We start from the raw sequence: 20,265 nt of genomic DNA, 5'->3' as shown, positions 1-20,265 counted from the left end.
TATACAATAATGAGGATTGTTAAATAAACTGTTAAATATTTTGAGGTGCAAAATAAAGGTTTTCTTCTTTAGTAAATTTTCTCATGCTATATATTTACCTATCATTTCTGTTTCATTTTTTTGGTTGTTTTTTGGAAAAAAATCACACAAATCTTCATTTTGTTTTCCAGATTTTTCTTCTTTTCAGTTGCACTTGTGGTTTTTCTCAAGCCTATCCTCCATATTCTATTCCTGCTGCTGCTGCTGCTAAATCGCTTCAGTCGTGTCCAACTCTGTGCAACCTCATAGACAGTAGCCCACCAGGCTCCCCCGTCCCTGGGATCCTCCAGGCAAGAATAGTGGAGTGGGTTGCCATTTCCTTCTCCAATGCATGAAAGTGAAAAGTGAAAGTGAAGTCGCTCAGTCGTGTCCGACTCTATGCGACCCCATGGACTGCAACCCACCAGGCTCCTCTGTCCATGGGATTCGCCAGGCAAGGGTACTGGAGTGGGTTGCCATTGCCTTCTCCTATATTCTACTCCTAGCTACTCCTAATTTAGCTTTCAGCACTATAATCATTTTATTCTTTCTTCCTTTCTTTCTCTCAGCTGTCTTTCCCTTTTATTCAGTTTTCTTTGAATGTTTTCATTTGAGAATGTAAACAGTTACAATATAGCATGTTCTTGCATTTCCTGGATTCATTCTTTCAGAGAGACTTTAACTCCATTTTCTAATTCCTTTCATGGCAAGAATCCTAAATGATGATGAACAAACTCTGTACCATCTTTGTGCTGTGTACTCTGTGGATCTTTTTTGTTTACAGGAGTAGATCCAGCAATTTCTGCTATTTCCTAAGGATATAGGATGAGCAGATAAATGACTGACTCTTCCCCATTTGTCTGGGTGTATCTGACTTTTCAGTATTTTCAGCTGCTGGAGAAATGGGTATTAATGGCTTGTAATCTTTGTTTAGTTTTTCAGCTGCTCAAGAATATAGTGGGAATTATTAGGAGCAGCTGTAGTTAAAGAAGACTGTGGGCATCTACTACCACATCTAATCAGAAACAAATTTCCAGAATACTCTTACAACTCAATAATAAAAAGACAAATAACCCAATTAAACACTGGGCAATGGATCTCAACATACATTTCATCAAAGATGATAATACAAATGGCCAATAAACTTATGAAAAAATGCTCAACATACTAGTCATATCTGGTACTTCCATCTGACCCAGTAATTTTCTGGTGCTGGTGGTTTAGTCACAAAGTTGTGTCCAACTCTTGTGATTCTAAGGGCTGTAGCCCACCAGTCTCCTCTGTCCACGGGGTTTCAAGGCTAGAATACTCAAGTGAGTTGCTATTTCCTTCTCCAGGGAATTTTCTCAACCCAAGGATTGAACCCAAGTCTTCTGCATTGCAGGTGGTCTCCTGCTTAGCAGGTGTATTCTTTACCATTGAGCAACCAAGGAAGCCCCATAGTAATTCTCTACCTAGATATACACAAGAGAAATGAAAAATATGTCCACCGAAAAACCTATACATGAGTAGTTTCAGAAGTGTTATCCATAGCAGCCAAAAGGAAAAAACAAGCTGCCAAATGTTTCTTAGCTGATGAATGAAGAAACAAAATGTGATATATCCTCACAGCACAGCTAGAAAAAAAGAATGAAGTAACAATACATGTGATAACATGAATGAATGAATCCTGAAAATAGTGGTGCTAAGTAAAAGAAATTGGTCAAAAAAAAGACCAAAAATTATGTAACTCCATTTTTTATGAAATGCCCAGAATAGGCACATCTATAGAGACAGAAGATATATGGATAAGTCAGGTTTGGGCAGAAGAAGGGCAAATGAGGGGTGATAAAGAGCATGAAGTTTCTCTTTGAGGTAATAAAGTTCTAAACTGGACACGGTGATGGTTGCACAAATCTGAACAGATTAAAAACTGCTGAATGTATACCTTAAATGGATAAATTATATGTTATGTGAACTACATCTCATATAAAGCTATGATAACCCACACAGACAAAAGAAAAAGAAAGGAAAGAAAAAATCTCAGAGGAATATCTTGTCTTTGTTTGAGTTATGTGTGTGTATGTTGGATTTTGGCCTTTTACCCATTAGAATAGGCAAATTATCTTGTCATTATAAAGCCTATGATTTACATGTTTTGGATATTAATACCTTATTAGATATGATTTGCAACTATTTTCTCCCATTCAGTCTTGTCATTTTGTTGATGGTTTCCTTTGTTGTGCAGAAACTTTTTAGTTTCATATAGTTCCACTTGTTTATTTTTGCATTTGGTGTCAAATCTAAAAAGTCATTGTCAGAGTGATGTCAAGAGGCTTACCACCTATGTTTTCTTCTAGCATTTTTATGGTCTCAGGTCTTACATTCAAATTTATAATCTATTTTGAGTTAATATTGTTAATTGTTAATTAGAGTTAGGTTTTGTGTATGATGTAAGAGTGGTCCAGTTTCATTCTTTGGCATGTGGCTATCCAGTTTTCCCAACACCATTTATTGAAGAAACTATCCTTTCCCCATTCTATAGTCTTGGCTCTTTTGACATAAAAGTGAAAGTCACTCAGTTGTGTCTGACTCTTTGAGACCCCATGGACTCTATAGTCCATGGAATTCTCCAGGCCAGAATACTGGAGTGGGTAGCCTTTCCCTTCTCCAGGGGATCTTCCCAACTCAGGAATCGAAACCAGGTCTCCCTCATTGCAGGCGATTCCTTACTAGCTGAGCCACCAAGGAAGCTCAAGAATACTGGAGTTGGTAGCCTATCCCTTTTTCAGTGGATCTTTCCGACCCAGGAATTGAACCGGGGTCTCCTGCATTGCAGGCGGCTTCTTCACCAACTGAGTTATCAGGTAAGCAGACATAAATTAACTCATATGTATGAGTTTATTTCTTGGACTCTTTATTCTGTTCTATTGACATATGCCTCCACTTTATGCCAAGACAATATTGATTAGATCTCTATAGCTTTGTAATACAATTTGAAATCAAGATGTGTAATGGTTCCAGGTTTGTTCTTTCCCAAGACTGCTTTGGCTATTTGAGATATTTTGTGCTTCCAAACAAATTGTAGGAGTTTCTTCTAGTTCTGTGAAGAACACATCGGAACTCTGGTAGGCATTGTACTGAATCTGTATATAGCTTTCGGCTGTGTGGACATTTTAACAATGTTAATTCTTCCTATCTACAAGCATGGAATATCTTTCTATTTACTTCTGTTCTAAACTTCTTTCATCAATATCATAGCTTTCTGTGCATAGGCTTTTCATCTCCTTGGTTAAACTTATTGTAGGTATTTTATTCTTTGTGATGCTATTGTAAATGAAATTGTTTTCTTAATTTCTCTGGTAGCTATTATCGTATAGAAATGCAACAGATTAATTGATTTTGTATCCCACAACTTAACTAAATTTGTTCATTTATTCTAACAGATTTTTGGTGGGGAGGAAGCCTTTAGGGTTTTCTATAAATAACAACATATATCACCTATGAACAGTGACATTGTTACTTCTTATCTGATTTGGATGCCTTTCATTATTTTTTAAATTTATTTATTTATTGGCTGCATTGGGTCTTCATTACCGCGTGTGGACTTTCTCTAGTTGCAGCAAGTGGGGGCTATTCTCTAGTTGTGTTGTGTGGTCTTCTCATTGAAGTGACTCCTCCTGCTGCAGAGCACCGGCTCTAGGGCACATGGGCTCAGTAGTTTTGGCTCATGGGTTTAGTTGTTCTGTGGCATATGGGATCTTCCTGAACCAAGGACAGAACCTGTGCCCACTACAGGTGGATTCTTAGCCACTGTGCCACTAGCAAAGTCCTTTTTTAAAAAAATATAACCGATCTGGCTATGACTTCCAATACTGTGTTGGGTAAACATGGCAAGAGTAGGCATCCTTTGTCTTATCTGAGATCTTACTGCTAAGTTACTTCAGTCATGTCTGATTCTTTGCGGCCCCACAGATGGTAGCCCCGCCAGGCTTCTCTGTCCATGGGATTCTCTAGGCAAGAATACTGGAGTGGGTTGCCATTTCTTACTCCAGTGAGATATTACAGGAAGAGTTATTTTCACTGTTGAGCTTACCATATTTATCCTTTATTATTTTGAGGTATATCCCCTCTATACTCACTTTGTTGAAATGATTAAATGGTTAAATTTGCTAAATGGTTGTTGACTTTAATCAAATGCTTTTTTTGCATGTATTGAGATAATCATATTTTTTATCCTTATTTTTCTGTTAATGTGATGCACACATCAATTGATTTGCAAATTTTTAACAATTTCTGCAACCCTGAAATAAATTTCACTTGATCATCCTGTATGATCCTTTTAATGCATTGTTGAATTTAGTTTGTTAATATTTTATTAATGATTTTTGCATCTATGTTCACCAGGGACATTGGGTTATAATTTTCTTCCTTGTGCCCTTGTCTGTTTGGGGTATCAGGGTAATGCTGGCCTTATACAGTGAGTTCAAAGTGCTCTTCCTCTGCTTTTTGGAATAGTTTTAGAACCACTGGTATTAATTCTTTAAATGTTTGGTACAGTTATCAGTGAAACCATCTGGTCCTGGATTTTAGTTAGTTGGGAGGTTTTAAATTACTGATTCAATCTATTAGTAATTAGTCTGTTCAGATTTTCTATTTCTTCCTGATTCAGCCTTGGAAGGTTGTTTTTAGCTGTTTATCCATTTGTTGGTGCATAACTGTTCATAGTAGTCTCTTATGATCCTATGTATTCCTGTGGTAGCAGCTGTAATGACTCCTCTTTCATTTCTGATTTTTTTAAGTCTTTTTTCTTTTTCTTGGTGAGTCTAACTCAATGTTTATTCAGTTTTGACTATCTTTTCAAATTACCGGCTCTTAGTTTCATTGTGGAGAAGGCAATGGCACCCCACTCCAGGACTCTTGCCTGGAAAATCCCATGGACAGAGGAGTCTGGAAGGCTGCAGTCCATAGGGTCGCTGAGGGTCGGACACGACTGAGCGATTTCACTTTCACTTTTCACTTTCATGCATTGGAGAAGGAAATGGCAACCCACTCCAGTGTTCTTGCCTGGAGAATCCCAGGGACAGGGGAGCCTGGTGGGCTGCTGTCTATGGGGTTGCACAGAGTCGGACACGACTGAAGTGACTTAGCGGCAGTTTCATTGATCTTTTCTAATGTCTTTTTAGTTTCTATTTCATTTGTTTCTGCTCTGATCTATGTTCAGAGTTTTCCTTGTTTTGGCCATACCACATGGCTTGTGGGGTATTAGTTCCCAGGGATGAAACACAGGCCCTCTGCAGTGACAGTGCAGAGTCCTAACCACTAGACCGCCAGGCAATTCTGCTGATCTATGTTATTTATTCCCTTCCTTCTGTTATCTTTGGGTTTCATATCTTTAATTTGATACTGGAATATAGCTGATTAACAATGTTGTGATATTTTCAGGTAGAGAGCAAAGGGACTCAGCCATACTCCCATAAATAATTATTGTAGTTAGTTGTTTTTACTTTTTTCTTTTGACCTTCATAGTAGCTTTGTAAGTGATTAATTCACTACCTATCCTGACCTGCGGCAGTCCATGGGGTTGCAAAGAATCGAACACAACTTAGCAACTGAACAACAAAACTTATATATTTACATTTACCAGTGAGATTTATACTTTCGTGTTTTCCTGTTACCAATTTACTGACCTTTTCAGCTTAAAGAAATCCCTTTAACATTTCTCTTAAGGCTGGTTTAGTGGTGATAAACTCCTTCAGCTTTTGCTTATCTGCAAAACTCTTTTATCTCTCCTTCAATTCTGAATCATAACTTTGCCAAGTTTAATCTTGGTTGGAAATTATTTTCTTTCAGCACATTGAATACATCCTGCCACTCTCCTCTGACCTGCAAAGTTTCTGCTAAAAAACCTGCTGAAAGTCTTTAGGGGGTTCCCTTATATATAACAATTGTTTTTCTCTTGTTTGTTGCTTTTAAGAGTCTCTTCTGGGTTTCAAATTTTGGTATTTTGATTTTAATGTGTCTCTGTGTGGGGTTTTGGGGGGTTTCTCTAACATGGAACTCTCTGGGGTTCCTAGATCTGAAGAACTGTTTTTATAGTTTAGGGAAGTGAAATTACCACCATTGTTTGTTTAAGTATGTTTTTGTACCCTTTCTCTTCTCCTTCTGGGATGCCTATATGTGAATGTTAGCATGCTTCATTTTATCCCATAAATCCCTTAGGCTACCTTCATCTTCATTCTTTTTCCCTCTTTTTGCTTTGATCTGGTGAGTTTCTGTGCCCTGTCTTTGAGTTCACTGATCTTTTATTCTCTTTCATGTTGTCAGCTGTTGAAATTCTCTAACATATTTTTCAATTCAGTTATTGTATTCTTCAACTCAGGGACCTCTGTTTGGAACTTGTATTTTCCATATCTTTGTTGAAGTTCTTAATGTATTCATACATTCTTTTCCTGAGTTTGTTAGCATCTTTGTGACCATTACTTTGAACTCTTCATCAGGTAAATTACTTATCTCTGCATCATTAAGGTTTTTTTCCTGAGGCTGTATCTTGTTCTTTTTTGTTTCAAACATATTACTATCTTTCTTCATTTTACCTGATTGTCTTTGTTTGCTTCTATGCATTAGATGAAACAGCCACCTCTTCAGTTTTGAAGGGCTGGCTCTGTGTAGGAGGTGAACCTTATTGTTCAACCCTGCCATTGTTCTTGGTTGTCTCACATAACTTTGTGATTACCCAAGCTGTCAATTTTATTTTTTATAGCTCCCAGTAGTTGAACTTGTACCAAGACAAATATTCTTTTTAGTTTAAAAAGTTCCCTATTTTTGGATCATTTTTTCCAGTTCGTTGGGTTTCAGGGAGAGCAGTTACAAAAATATATTCAATTTGTCTCTTATTCTACAGACTGCCACCCATTTGATTTATTGTGCTACATGGACTATGAATGCTGATACATGTTAATTCTAATATTCTTGCAACTCCTCACAAACAGTACAACAACACTAACAACATCAGACAGTAAATCTGGAGAAAAGAATTGTATGCTCCAATTGCATATGACAAGAAGAACTGTGCCAACATGGGTAATCATTCAAACATTCTGGGTGTGTTTCCCTACAGAGTAAGAGGGTTGAGCCAGATAATCTATCAGTTTACTTTTGGTCCCAACATCTGATTTATACGATTTTAGGTCACCTGTGGTTTCTAACACTGTACTACTATGATTTCATAAAAACAATATTCTAAAGTAAGATAGACTTATTAGATTACTTTTAAACTTTCTGATAGCTAAACATCTCCCTCTAGTGGAAATTTTGTTTTTTAAAAATATTTTAGAACATAAAATATAGCTATTTCTTTACCACTGCTTTTTTTCTATCAGTCTCAAGTATAAAAATCTGCCCAACATGTAAAATGGTAAAAGGATTTTAGAAGGCAGTTCGGTACTATCAATCAAAATGTACATGTACATCTCCTTTAACCTGGCAATTTCACTAGAGATATAGTTCTAAGGTATAGAGAGAAACAGAGTGTTCTTAACATAGCTTGGGACAGCATGCTCTTTCTATAGCAAATTATGTAAAACCAAGCAGTTCAAAAGCACCTACATACTTTGAAATGTATATAATAACAACTTACGTCCCTTTAGAGATTCAGCGATTACTGAGTTTTAGGTCTTTCGAATTGTATGAATTGTTCTTTTCCTTAGTTTCTTTTCCTGCATCCCCTAAAGTATATGGGACAGAAACTGCTGGTAGTCCGCAATATGTGGACTTCTTTCTTGCTCCAATTTTTCCATTGGCCACATGGCCATGCATAATGAAGACTAAATTTCTAGCTTTCCCTGCACTTACTTATTGGCCATTAGAATGCAGGTGAAAATGATGGGTATTACAATTTCTACAAAATGCTGTTCAATGGAAAAGGTGAGCCCCTGTTTGCCCAGCTCTTTCCCAATGTCTGAAATGCTCAAGTGATAACTGCACCACAATGTGGCAGCCACGTGGGTGATGGCAGAGCCTGATGATCATAAAACCACAATACTAGTCCTTGAAAACAGATCTTGCAATTTTGTTTAAGCAACAGAGATAAAGTTTTCTATTACATGGAGTACAACTAATTTTAATTTGTTAAGCATATGAACTAACAGTGTAACTGCAGGCCATTATAAAATGGTTACAAAATTTTCAATCATGCTTTGGCAATATGAGGATCAGAATATTAGCTTAAAGTACTGTTGATAGGGAGGTGAGGTCTGGGCTGGTATCACTACTGTCTGGTAGGAGGTAGGGAGTGTAGTCACTATAGTATGTATGGCAGGCCCCACATGGCTCTGGTCCTGTCTGTGTGACTTCATGGTGGCCACCCAGGACCATTCAAGTCAAGCCACTGTGGGAACTGCAGTACCAGTTCATGCTAGGAATGCCTCTGGTCAAATAATAGCCATTCTTCAGAAGCACATCACATTATTTAAAAAAATGTCCCTAAATTGAAACCTTATGTGTGATCTGACTTCTGATGTGATCACATTGCCACTGATGCTTTCCTTCAAAGGATTAAAGTGACCACAAGTATGCAACTTCAACAAAATGAAATTAAAATAGTCTATTCTATCTCTCAGACCAAAGCCCCACTAATGAGCACACCAATCAAATTTTGGCCACAGCCTATCCTGGAATGTACAGCTGCACCGAGTAGATTGTTCATCTCAACTTCAGAGTATCGTCTTTTATCCAACTGGACTCATGTACAGCTTCCCATACATGTCCCTTGTATCAAACCAGTCAATCCTAAAGGAAATCAACCCCGAATATTCATTGGAAGGACTGATGCTGAAGCTGAAGTTCCAATATGTTGGCCACTTGAGGCGAAGAGCCTACTCATTAGAAAAGACCCTTATGCTGGTAAAGGTTGAAGGCAGGAGGAGAAGGGGATGACAGAGGATGAGATGGTTGGATGGCATTACCAACTCAATGGACATGAGTTTGAGCAAACTCCAGGAGATGGTGAAGGACAGGGAAGCCTGGTGTGCTGCAGTCCACAAGGTTGCAAAGAGTCAGACATGGTTGAGTGACTGAACAACAACTTCCCAAGGAGGAGCCTAATTTTACCAGCAATCTGGCTTCTCTCCAGATAACCCAGGGAGTGACTATAAAAAAGATAAATAACAACGGAAGAAAAAGCCTATAAAAGCCCAAGGCTACTATTAGGTTGATACAAAAGTAACTGAAGTTTCAGACTATGAATTTTAAATCATTATAACTAGGCTCAAACACATCTTTATTAATCAAAATAGGAACCATTACAATCAAAACATTTTTACCAATGAGAAATAAGTTTGTTTATTCCTGTAGCATAAAAATTCATGCTTCGGGATTCAACAAACTCTTGGAAAGCATTTTCTGCCTCCTGCTGGGTATGGTAATATTTTCCCTGCCAAAAGTTGCTGAGATACTTTGAGAAGGTAGTAGTCAGTTGATAAGAGGTCAGGTGAATATGGCAGATGAGGCAAAACTTCGTAGTCTGATTCGTTCAACTTCTGAAACATTGGTTGTACAACATGGATTCAGGCATTGTTGTGGAGCAGAACTGGACCCATTCTGTTGATCAATACTGGCTTCAGGTGTTGCAGTTTTTGGAGCATCTCATCAATTTGCTGAGCATACTTCTCTGATGCAATGGTTTTGCTGGGATTAAGAAAGCAGGAGTTGATCAGATGGGCAGCAGACCACCAAACAGTGACCATGACTTTTTTCTGGTGCAAGTTTGCTTTGGGAAGTGCTTTGGAGCTCCTCCTCAGTCCAACCACTGAGCTGGTCACTGTCGGTTGTTGTATAAAATCCACTTTTTATCACACATCACAATCTAATTGAAAAGTGGTTCACTGTTGTTACACAGAATAAGCCAAGACGACATTTCAAACCAACGGTTTTTAAATTTTCGGTCAGCTCATGAGGCATTCACTTACTGAGCTTTTTCACCTTTACAATTTGCTTTGAATGCCAAATGACCACAGAATAGTTGACATTGAGTTCTTTGGCAGTTTCTCATGTAGTTGTAAGAGGGTCAACTTCGATGATTGCTCTCAGTTGGTCATTGTCAACCGATGATGGCCAGCTACTAGGCTCCTCATTTTCAAGGCTCTTGTCTCCTTTGCAAAACTTCTTGAACCACCACTGCACTGTATGCTCGTTAGCAGTTTCTGGGCCAAATGTGTTATTGATGTTATGAATTGTCTCTTCTGCTTTACAACCCATTTTGAACATAGATTAAAAAACTCCTCAAATTTGCTTTTTGTCTAATATCATTTCTATAGTCTAAAATAAATATAAAATAAACAGCAAGTAATAAGTAATTAGCAAAGAAACATAAAGTGAGAAATGTACATTAAAATGATGTATAACATAACCATATTTATTTAAGAAGGTATTCCAATATCAAGCAGCAAAGTTCAACAATGCAAAACTGCAATTACTTTTGCACCAACCTAATAGGATGTCCCTGAGCAGTTTCCAGGACATGTATACACTGATAGTGCAGATGTTTTAAGACAAAGAACTAGATCTCAGAGGTCTGATTCTGCCAACCTGACACAGTCTATAGGCCTGGCCATTAATGGAGGCAAGAATGCAAGTAAGCATTGGTATATCACCACTCTGAGCTTAAGATCACATTAACCAGAAAGAAAAGGCAGTTGGTCCAACTATGCATCCTTCTGCAATGGGACAACATCCAGGAATTCTGAGGAGTCTGGAGTTCTGGAATGGGCTGTTCATCATAAATGAGATCAACTCAATTGGGTCCATATTTTATTCTAGTCTTCAGCAGATGATCTTTGAGGTCATGCAGAACTATAGTATCATCCTGAGAATTTTGCATGGCTTCAAGACCTGGTGCCAACCTGCCAGCAGTGTATTTCCAAGGATACTCATCACCCATGTACCTGACATCCTGCTCAACTGGTTTTGGTAATGCCACACTGTGGATGTTCGTGTGTCACTTTGACAGACTAAAGAGAGATACCCTGAGGTGGGAGCAAGTTGGAAACTCTGTCATCAGATGAGAGACCTAGTCAGTTCTCAGCCTGCCAGGGTCAGTGGTGACCACCAGGGACATAGACTGCAAAGAGTTCTCAAGAGGCAAAACTTCTAGTGCAGATACCTAGACCCAATCACTCATGACTAGTTGGGGGTAACTTCTAATATCTGGCATCAACCCCTATACAAAAAGGGACAACTTGAGGCTATTTCTGTGGCTGAGGATAAGCATGAGGAATCCAGGCACAGTACTGTGAGTGCAAACAAACAGCTTATCCCTATGACTTGGCTGTGACAACTGGTCTACATTCACTTTAGTTATCTGATGAACTGAGGCCAAGGCAATTTGCCTGTCCTTACCTGTTCTCTCCTCTATACATTCTCCCTATAGGCCCAAACTCATAAAACAAACTGATTGAAATTGGTTTTTTGCTATCAAAGCACATGTCCAGACTTGGTTAGTTCTCAAAATTATGCCTGGATCCAACCCTTCTTGGAGCCAGACTTTGAAGATCTCTGAGTCTTATTCTCCCTATGCTGGCCAGGGGTTGCATGTTAACATTCTGTCTGTCTCCTTTCTGATTTTATGTGAAAATCCTAGCTAAGAGTATCTTCCTCCAGTGTTGTGCCTCAGTAGTCCTGTATAACTGGCTGGCATAACCATGACCATCCTGACGTCTAATCCTTCACCTCTGAACAGTCTTCAGATTGTGGTGGTCCCAGATGACCACAACTATAGGAGAGGCCAGAGGAAGAACACCAACTGTGCTACTCACAAATTCCTGCCTCACAGAAAATGGTGAGATAATAATGGTTTTTGTTGTTTTAAACTGTTCAATTTGGGAGAAAATGTTAAGCAGCAATAAATAACTAACAGATGACTGATGACTACTGAGGGCATCCAAGACTGTTCACATGACCTCAGGGCTCACACTGGAATCCCACAAACATCTCATTACATCTATTCCAATAAAGACTATGCTCTCAGCAATAATACTACCATATGCAGTTGCTGGGGTAGTCATATTTAAAAAAAAAAATGTTTTAATGGTACCACTTTGTATGAACATGCTACAAGGGGTCCTGCTCAGGAATGTCTCCTCAACTCAGCCACTGCTGAAAACTGGGGTGTAGGGTATTTTTATTTCATAACAGCAGAATCTGTGTTATCTACCACAACATGTTCTTTCATTTACCTGGATTTCCAGAATCTGAAATTCAAGCTGAAACGTAATCATGTGGCAATTTCCTGATAATCTGTGTCTCTGCAAAACTTTTTTAATACCTGTAAATCAGAAAAACAAAGATTTTTATTTGCAAATAATAATTTTCTTTAAATATCAATTATTTAATTTTGTGTGGCTGTCTATAATACACATGCGTTTATGTGTGAGAGTATTAGCATTTGCATTGAAAATACTTGGAAGGATGTGCACCTTTGAGAAATATGATTAAAGATAACTTGTATTTTCTAGTTCTCAATGATACCAAAGATTAAAGTAAGAAATAGAAATATGATAGTATAACCCTAGACAAATTCAAATTATGATAATTGGTATTTTTCATATTTTCAACATTGTCTGGCTCTAGTTAGACAATAAATTAAATCCATGCAATTATCTCAGTTAACTCTCCAAACGTTACTAAAATGATAGCAAAAGTATTTTTTAGGTATAACACGAATACACTCATAAAATGTCCTATTCTTAAGTATACAGCAAGTATACTTGCTGTATACTTGATCAAGATCAAGATACAGAAATTTTAACATATCGCATAAAGTTCCTCATGCCTTTTCCAAGTTATACAATATGTCTCAGAAAGGAGATAACCATGATTTTGACTTTATTATATTTTTCTAATGAAGTTGTTTTTAGAAGGACACAATTCGCTCTTTTTTTAAACTGGAGTACAGGTACTATACGATATATGTTACAGGTGGATAATACAGTGATTCACAATATTTAAAGGTTATACTCCTTTACAGTTACTATAAAATATTGGCCATATTCCCCATATTGTACAATATACCCTTATAGCTTATTTTACACCTAAAAGTTTGTACCTCTTAATCTACCCTGTATTGGCCTTTCTACCAGAAGGGCACAACTCTACAAGGATATAGAGAAAAAAGATGAGAGTAAACTAATTTTATAAGATGAAAATCAGATGGATCAGCTGGATATTATGTGAAAAATTGAAAGTAACCTGGCAGAGCCAGGAAAATTGAAATCTAAATCAGCAATAGGAAAAGCTCTGAAACAAGACCATTCTAAATGCATTCACTCTCGCTCTCCCCAGTCAGGAGAGTTATTTTTGTACGAATCAGGAAGCATTTCCTGAAATGATTCCTTCTTCTAAACAAAGATCCCAACATACAACTGTAGAGCTGAATTAGCTTCTCTTTACTTGTTAGCGTATCACAGATTCTTAGTAATATAGCATTAGTCACTGGGACCAGAAACCCTCCTCTGCCAAATGATCCAGTTCTTGAAATATCTGAGTATGAGAGATGACACACTTCTCATATCAGTAGTGAACAACAGCTAAGATTTACAAACTAATAGTGCTGTTTTCCTTAAAATCACTTTTCTATGTTACTTGACTACTCAGGTACATAACGAGAGACCATGTCTTCTTTGATATCTATGTCAGGCAGCTTTTAAGAATATTACACACGCTGTAAAGTTCAATAGGCACCTGACAAACAAATTTACCACAACCACACATTCAAATCGTTACCTTGGAGAATTTATTTCAATGATAAGAAAACTAATTTTCTATGCATAATAAGGTAAACCTCAATACTACTTCCTGATTGAAATTAATGCTTACTCTGGAAATTCCCTGGGAGTCTAATGGTTAAGACTCAACACTTTCACTGCTGTAAAATCAGGATCAATCCCTTGTTGGAAAACTAAAATTAATATTCTGTAAGCCATTTGGTGCAGCCAAAAGAAAAAAAAAAAAACTGCTTACTCTTTTCTGCCATCTCAGTGTTAGTTAGGTCTTCTGTGTTCTTGCAGTAATTTCTTATACTGATACCAGTAAGTCTACTTAGAAATTGAAGTTCAGATTCTAAACTTCCAAGTTGACTTCTCAGTTCTTTTGACAATCCCCATTCTTCAGAATCTGATTGGTGTGTTTCTTGAAATGATTTCCTAAAAAGCACAAAACACAAATAATTACTCCAATGAAGAAACTACTAACAAGTGTTTCAACTAACATCTATAAATTTCTTCAAATCATTTCCATTTTATCTTTCTTATTCTCTTCCCATTAAAACACTAGTAGGAGTTTTCTTAAAATGAGTGTGGTTATTAACACTGCAGCCATTAATCTCAATATAAAACATCCTAACCAAGTTAGAGGTGCCAAGAATACACAGAAGAACTGTACAAAAAAGATCTTCACGACCCAGATAATCACGATGGTGTGATCACTCACCTAGAGCCAGACATCCTGGAATGTGAACTCAAGTGGGCCTTAGGAAGCATCACTATGAACAAAGTTAGTGGAAGTGATGGAATTCCAGTTGAGTTATTTCAAATCCTAAAAGATGATGCTGTGAAAGTGCTGCACTCAATATGCCAGCAAATTTGGAAACTCAGCAGTGGCCACAGGACTGCAAAAGGTCAGTTTTCATTCCAATCCCTAAGAAAGGCAATGCCAAAGAATGTTCAAACTACCACACAACTGCACTCATCTCACACACTAGTAAAGTAATGCTCAAAATTCTCCAACCCAGGCTTCAGCAGTGCGTGAACCATGAACGTCTAGATGTTCAGGCTGGTTTTAGAAAAGGCAGAGGAACCAGAGATCAAATTGCCAACATCTGCTGGATGATTGAAAAAGCAAGAGAGTTCCAGAAAAACATCTATTTCTGCTTTATTGACTATGCCAAAGCCTTTGACTGTGTGGATCACAATAAACTGTGGAAAATTCTGAAAGAGACAGGAATACCAGACCACCTGACCTGCCTCTTGAGACACCTCTATGCAGGTCAGGAAGCAACAGTTAGAACTGGACATGAAATAACAGACTGGTTCCAAACAGGAAAAGGAGTATGTTAACGCTGTATATTGTCACCTGCTTATTTAACTTATATGCAGAGTACATCATGAGAAACACTGGGCTGGATGAAGCGCAAGCTGGAATCAAGATGGCTGGGAGGAATATCAATAACCTCAGATATGCAGATGACACACCCTTATGGCAGAAAGTGAAGAAGAATAAAGAGCCTCTTGATGCAAGAGGAGAGTGAAAAAGTTGGCTTAAAGCTCAACATTCAGAAAACTAAGATCATGGCATCCGGTCCCAACACTTCATGGCAAATAGATGGGGAAAAAGTGGAAACAGTAGCTGACTTTATTTTGAGAGGCTCCAAAATCACTGCAGATGGTGATTGCAGCCATGAAATTAAAAGACACTTACTCCTTGGAAGAAAAGTTACAACCAATCTAGATAGCATATTAAAAAGCAGAGACATTACTTTGTCAACTATAGTCCACCTAGTCAAGACTATGGTTTTTCCAGTAGTCATATATGGATGTCAGAGTTGGAGTATAAAGAAAGCTGAGTGCAGAACAATTGATGCTTTTGAACTGTGGTGTTGGAGAAGACTCTTGAGAGTCCCTTGGACCGCAAGGCAATCCAACCAGTCTATCCTAAACGAGATCAGTCCTAGGTATTCACTGGAAGGACTGATGTTGAAGCTGAAACTCCAATACTTTGGCCACCTGATGCAAAGAGCTGACTCATTGAAAAAGACCCTGATGCTGGGAAAGATTGAGGGCAGGAGGAGAAGGGGATGACAGAGGATGAGATGGTTGGATGGCATCACCGACTCAATGGACGTGAGTTTAGGTAAACTCCGGGAGTTGGTGATGGACAGGGAGGCCTGGCATACTGCAGTTCATGTGGTTGCAGAGTTGGACACAACTGAGCGACTGAAATGAACTGATCCAAGTTATAATACCATACTTCTATATATTAGAAACAACTAAAAAATAAACTAAGATCATGGCATCTGGTCCCATCACTTCACGGCAAAGCGATGGGGAAACATTGAAAATTGTAAGAGACTTTATTTTCTTGGTCTCCAAAATCACTGTGCATAGTGACTGCAGCCATGAAATTAAAAGATGCTTGCTCCCTGGAAGAAAAACTATCACCAACCTGGACAGCATATTAAAAAGCAGAGACATTACTTTGCCAACAAAGGTCCGTCTAGTCAAGGCTATGGTTTGTCCAATAGTCATGTATGGATGTGAGAGTTGGATCATAAAGAAGGCTGAGCGCCAAAGAATTGGTGCTATCGAATTGTGGTGCTGGAGAAGACTCTTGAGAGTCCCTTGGACTGCAAGGAGACCCATCCAGTCCATCCTAAAGGAAATCAGTCCTAAATATTCATTGGAAGGACTGATGCTGAAGCTGAAATGCCAATATTCTGGCCACTTGATGCAAAGACCTGATTCATTGGAAAAGACCCTAATGCTCGGAAAGATAGAAGGCAGGAGGAGAAAGGGCCAACAGAGGATGAGATGGTCAGATGGCATCACCGACTCGATGGACACGAGTTTAAGTAACCTCCAGGAGTTGGTGATAGACAGGGAAGCCTGGAGTGCTGCAGTCCATGGGACCGCAAAGAGTCGGCCACAACTGAGTGAACCGAACTGATAAAATAAATTATAATAGGAATACTTTGCAGAATTAAAATGTCTGTTTAGGTTGGAATATTTTAAGTGTTCTAACCTAAGTATCTGCTATCCCAGGACATTGCAAACTATTTAAAAAGATATGATGAAATAATAAATCTTTTGCTTCTTAAACAAGTGCAGTATCAGAGGGCATTTTATAGTAAGAAAGATATTCTTGGGACATTGAAGAGTATGGGGGTAAAAATTCCAGAGGAATAACAAACAGCATGATCTCTAAACAACACTGTAATCAGATATTTTTCATTAAGAATATGTAGCTCTATTTTCCTTGAAGAAGAGTAAAATTTCAGCAAATAATTGCATTAAATTATATTTTATTTTTTGTAATCCTTTAGTGCCATCATGCTCTCAGCCACATTTTTACACTGTTGACTTCCACTGTCTTACAACATACTTTCCTTGCCTTCTGGGGCATGATTATCTTGATTCTCATTTTACATCTTGGGTCTCTTATTGTCCATGCATCTTGTCTCCAATGTCAGAAGAAAATCTTCTAAATCTTGCCTCTGCTCTTCGAAATATGCATCCTCTCATTCTAGAAGAATGTTTGATGATTAATCTCAGTTCTTTCAGGCCAGTACTTGTAAATCAGACTTCCAATCATCTCTCTTCTATCTGCAAGGTAGATTGAACTTGATATCGTTCAGTTGCCCAGTCATGTCCGAGTCGCTGTGACCCAATGGACTGTAGCACAATAGGTTTCCCTGTCCTTCACTATCTCCCAGAGTTTGCTCAAACTAATGTCCATTGAGCTGGTGATGTCATCCAACCATTTCATCCTCTAACAGACTCTTCTCCTTCTGCCCTCAATCTTTTCCAGCATCAAGGTCCTTTCCAATGTTGGGTTGAACTAATATGTCATTGTAGTTTTGATTTGCATTTCTCTAATAGTAAGTGATGTTGGGCACCTCTTCATATGTTTATTAGCCATCTGTATGTCTTTTTTGGAGAAATGCCTATTTAGGTCTTTTGCCCACTCTTTGATTGGGTTGTTTGTTTTTCTGCTATTGACTTGTATGAGCTCCTTGTATATTTTGGAAATTAATTCTTTGTTAGTTGTTTCATATTGATTATTTTCTTCCAATCTGAGGGCTGCCTTTTTACCTTGTTTATAGTTTCCTTTGCTGTGCAGAAGCTTTGAAGTTTAATTAGGTACCAGTTATATATTTTTGCTTTTATTTCCATTATTCTAGGAGGTGGGTCATAAAGGATCTTGCTATGATTTATGTAAGAGCAAGCATCTTTTAATTTCATGGCTGCAATCACCATTCACAGTGATTTTGAAGTCCAAGAAAAAATAAAATCTGTCCTTCCAATGAATACTAAGGACTGACTTAAGTAATGTCTCTGCTTTAAAACATGCTGTCTAGGTTAGTCATATCTTTTCTTCCAAGGAACAAGCCTCTTTTAATTTCATGGTTGCAGTCAATGTTCACAGTGATTTTGGAGCCTAGGAAAATAAAGTCTCTCACAGTTTCCATTGTTTTCCCATCTATTTGCCATTAAGTGATGGGACCAGAAGCCAGGATCTTCATTTTTAGAAAGCTGAGTTTTTAAATCAGCTTCTTCACTTTCCTCTTTCACTTTCATCAAGAGGTTCTTAAGTTCCTCTTCACTTTCTGTCATAAGGGTGGTGTCATCTGCATATCTGAGGTCACTGATACTTCTCCCAGCAATCCTGAGTCCAGCTTGTATTTCATCCAGACTGGCACTTTGCATGATGTATTCTGCATCTAAGTTAAATAAGCAGGGTGACAATACACAACTTTGGCAGACTCCTTTCCCAATTCTGAACCAGTCTGTTGTTCCATGTCTGGTTCTAACTGTTGCTTCTTGACCTATATACATGTTTCTCAGGAGGCACGTAAAAGCAGTCTGGTATTCCCAAGTCATTAAAAATTTTCCAGTTTCTTGTGATCCACACAGTCAAATGCTTTTGTGTACTTAATGAAGCAGAGTATTCCAGTCCTATGTTGCTTCAGTCCTGTCTGACTCTTTGCAACCCTATGGACTATAGACCACCAGGCTCCTCTGCCCATGGAATTATCCAGGCAAGAATACTGGAGTGTGTTGTCATACTCTTCTCCAAGGGATCTTCCTGACCTAGGGATCAAACCTGCGTAACATCTATGTGTATTGGCAAGCAGAAGTAGCTGTTTTTCTGTAATTCTCTTGCTTTTTCTATCATCCAATGAATGTTGGCAATTTGATCGCTGGTTCCTCTGCCTTTTCTAAATCCAGCCAGTATGTCGGGAAGTTCTCAGTTCACATACAGCTGAAGCCTAGCTTGAAGGATTTTGAGCATTACCTCACCAGCATATGTGCTTCCTTGGTAGCTCAGTTGGGAAAGAATCTGCCTGCAATGCAGAAGACTCTGATTTGATTTCTGGGTTGGGAAGATCGCTTCAAGAAGGGATAAGCTACCCACTCCAGTATTCTTGGTCTTCCCTGGTGACTCAGATGGAAAAGAATCCGTCAGCAACACAGGAGACCTGGGTTTGATCCTTGGGTTGGGAAGATCTCCTGGAGAAGGGAATGGTTACTACTCTAGTATGTGGCCTGGAGAAATTAACCAGAAATTTAATGATCCTTTTATGCAACCAATCTAGAGAAGAGCATAGGTACTCACTTCAGTATTCTTTTCTGGAGAATCCCATGGTCAGAGGATATTGGCGGGATACAGTCCACGGGGGTTGCAAAGAGTAGGAAAACTGAGTGACTTTAACTTTGCTAGCATGAGAAATGAGCATAATTGTATGGTAGTTTGAACATTCTTTGGCACTCTGTTTTTTGGGGATTGGAAAGAAAACAGATTTTTACCAGTCCTGTTCCACTGCTGAGTTTTCCAAATTTGCTGACATGCTGAACACCGAACTTTAACAGCATACTTATAGGATCTGAAATAGCTCAGTTGGAATTCCAGCATCTCCACTAGTTTTGTTCATAGTGATGTTTCCTAAGGACCCCTTGACTTCACATTCCAGGATGTCTGGCTCAAGGGGCCCACCTTTGCATGAAATGTTCCCTTGGTATCTTCAATTTCCTTGGAGAGCTCTAGCTTTCCTATTCTATTGTTTTCCTCTATTTCTTTGCATTGTTCGCCTAAGTAGGCTTTCTTATCTCTCCTTACTATTCTCCAGAACTCTGCATTCAGATGGGTATATCCTTCCCTTTCTTCTTTGCCTTTGGTGTCTCTTCTTTTCTAAGAGAAAATAGCACTATGTCATTTGAGAGTGAATACTCTCTTTTTTTTCCCCATTGTTTCCCCATCTATTTGCCATGAAGTCATGGGACTGGATGCTATGATCTTACTTTTCTGAATGTTGAGTTTTAAGCCAACTTTTTGACTCTCCTCTTTCACTTTCATCAAGAGGCTCTTTAGTTCTTTTTCACTTCTAACCGAGTTTTGCCAAGAGAATGCACTTTCATAGCAAACATGCTCTTCCAACAACATAAGAGCTACACATGGAGATGGAGAAGCTCTATACAGTCAGCAAAAACAAGACCAGGG

At 38.4% G+C, this 20,265-nt stretch overlaps 1 protein-coding gene across 1 annotated transcript in view; it reads right to left on the bottom strand.

The window, feature by feature from the left end:
• CENPP (centromere protein P) overlaps positions 1-20,265 on the bottom strand; it is a 238,588-nt gene that overhangs the window by 205,996 nt on the left and 12,327 nt on the right. Inside the window, exons 2-3 of the mRNA XM_027550308.1 lie at positions 14,014-14,195; positions 12,231-12,319 (exon numbers count right to left, since the gene is read on the bottom strand). Of these exons, the coding sequence (XP_027406109.1) occupies positions 12,231-12,319; positions 14,014-14,195 (271 nt within the window). The remainder of the gene's footprint in view (positions 1-12,230; positions 12,320-14,013; positions 14,196-20,265) is intronic.

This window comes from Bos indicus x Bos taurus, chromosome 8 (genome assembly GCF_003369695.1).
Source record: "Bos indicus x Bos taurus breed Angus x Brahman F1 hybrid chromosome 8, Bos_hybrid_MaternalHap_v2.0, whole genome shotgun sequence".
NCBI lineage: Eukaryota > Metazoa > Chordata > Mammalia > Artiodactyla > Bovidae > Bos > Bos indicus x Bos taurus.
This window is presented reverse-complemented; position numbering and strand designations above follow the sequence as displayed.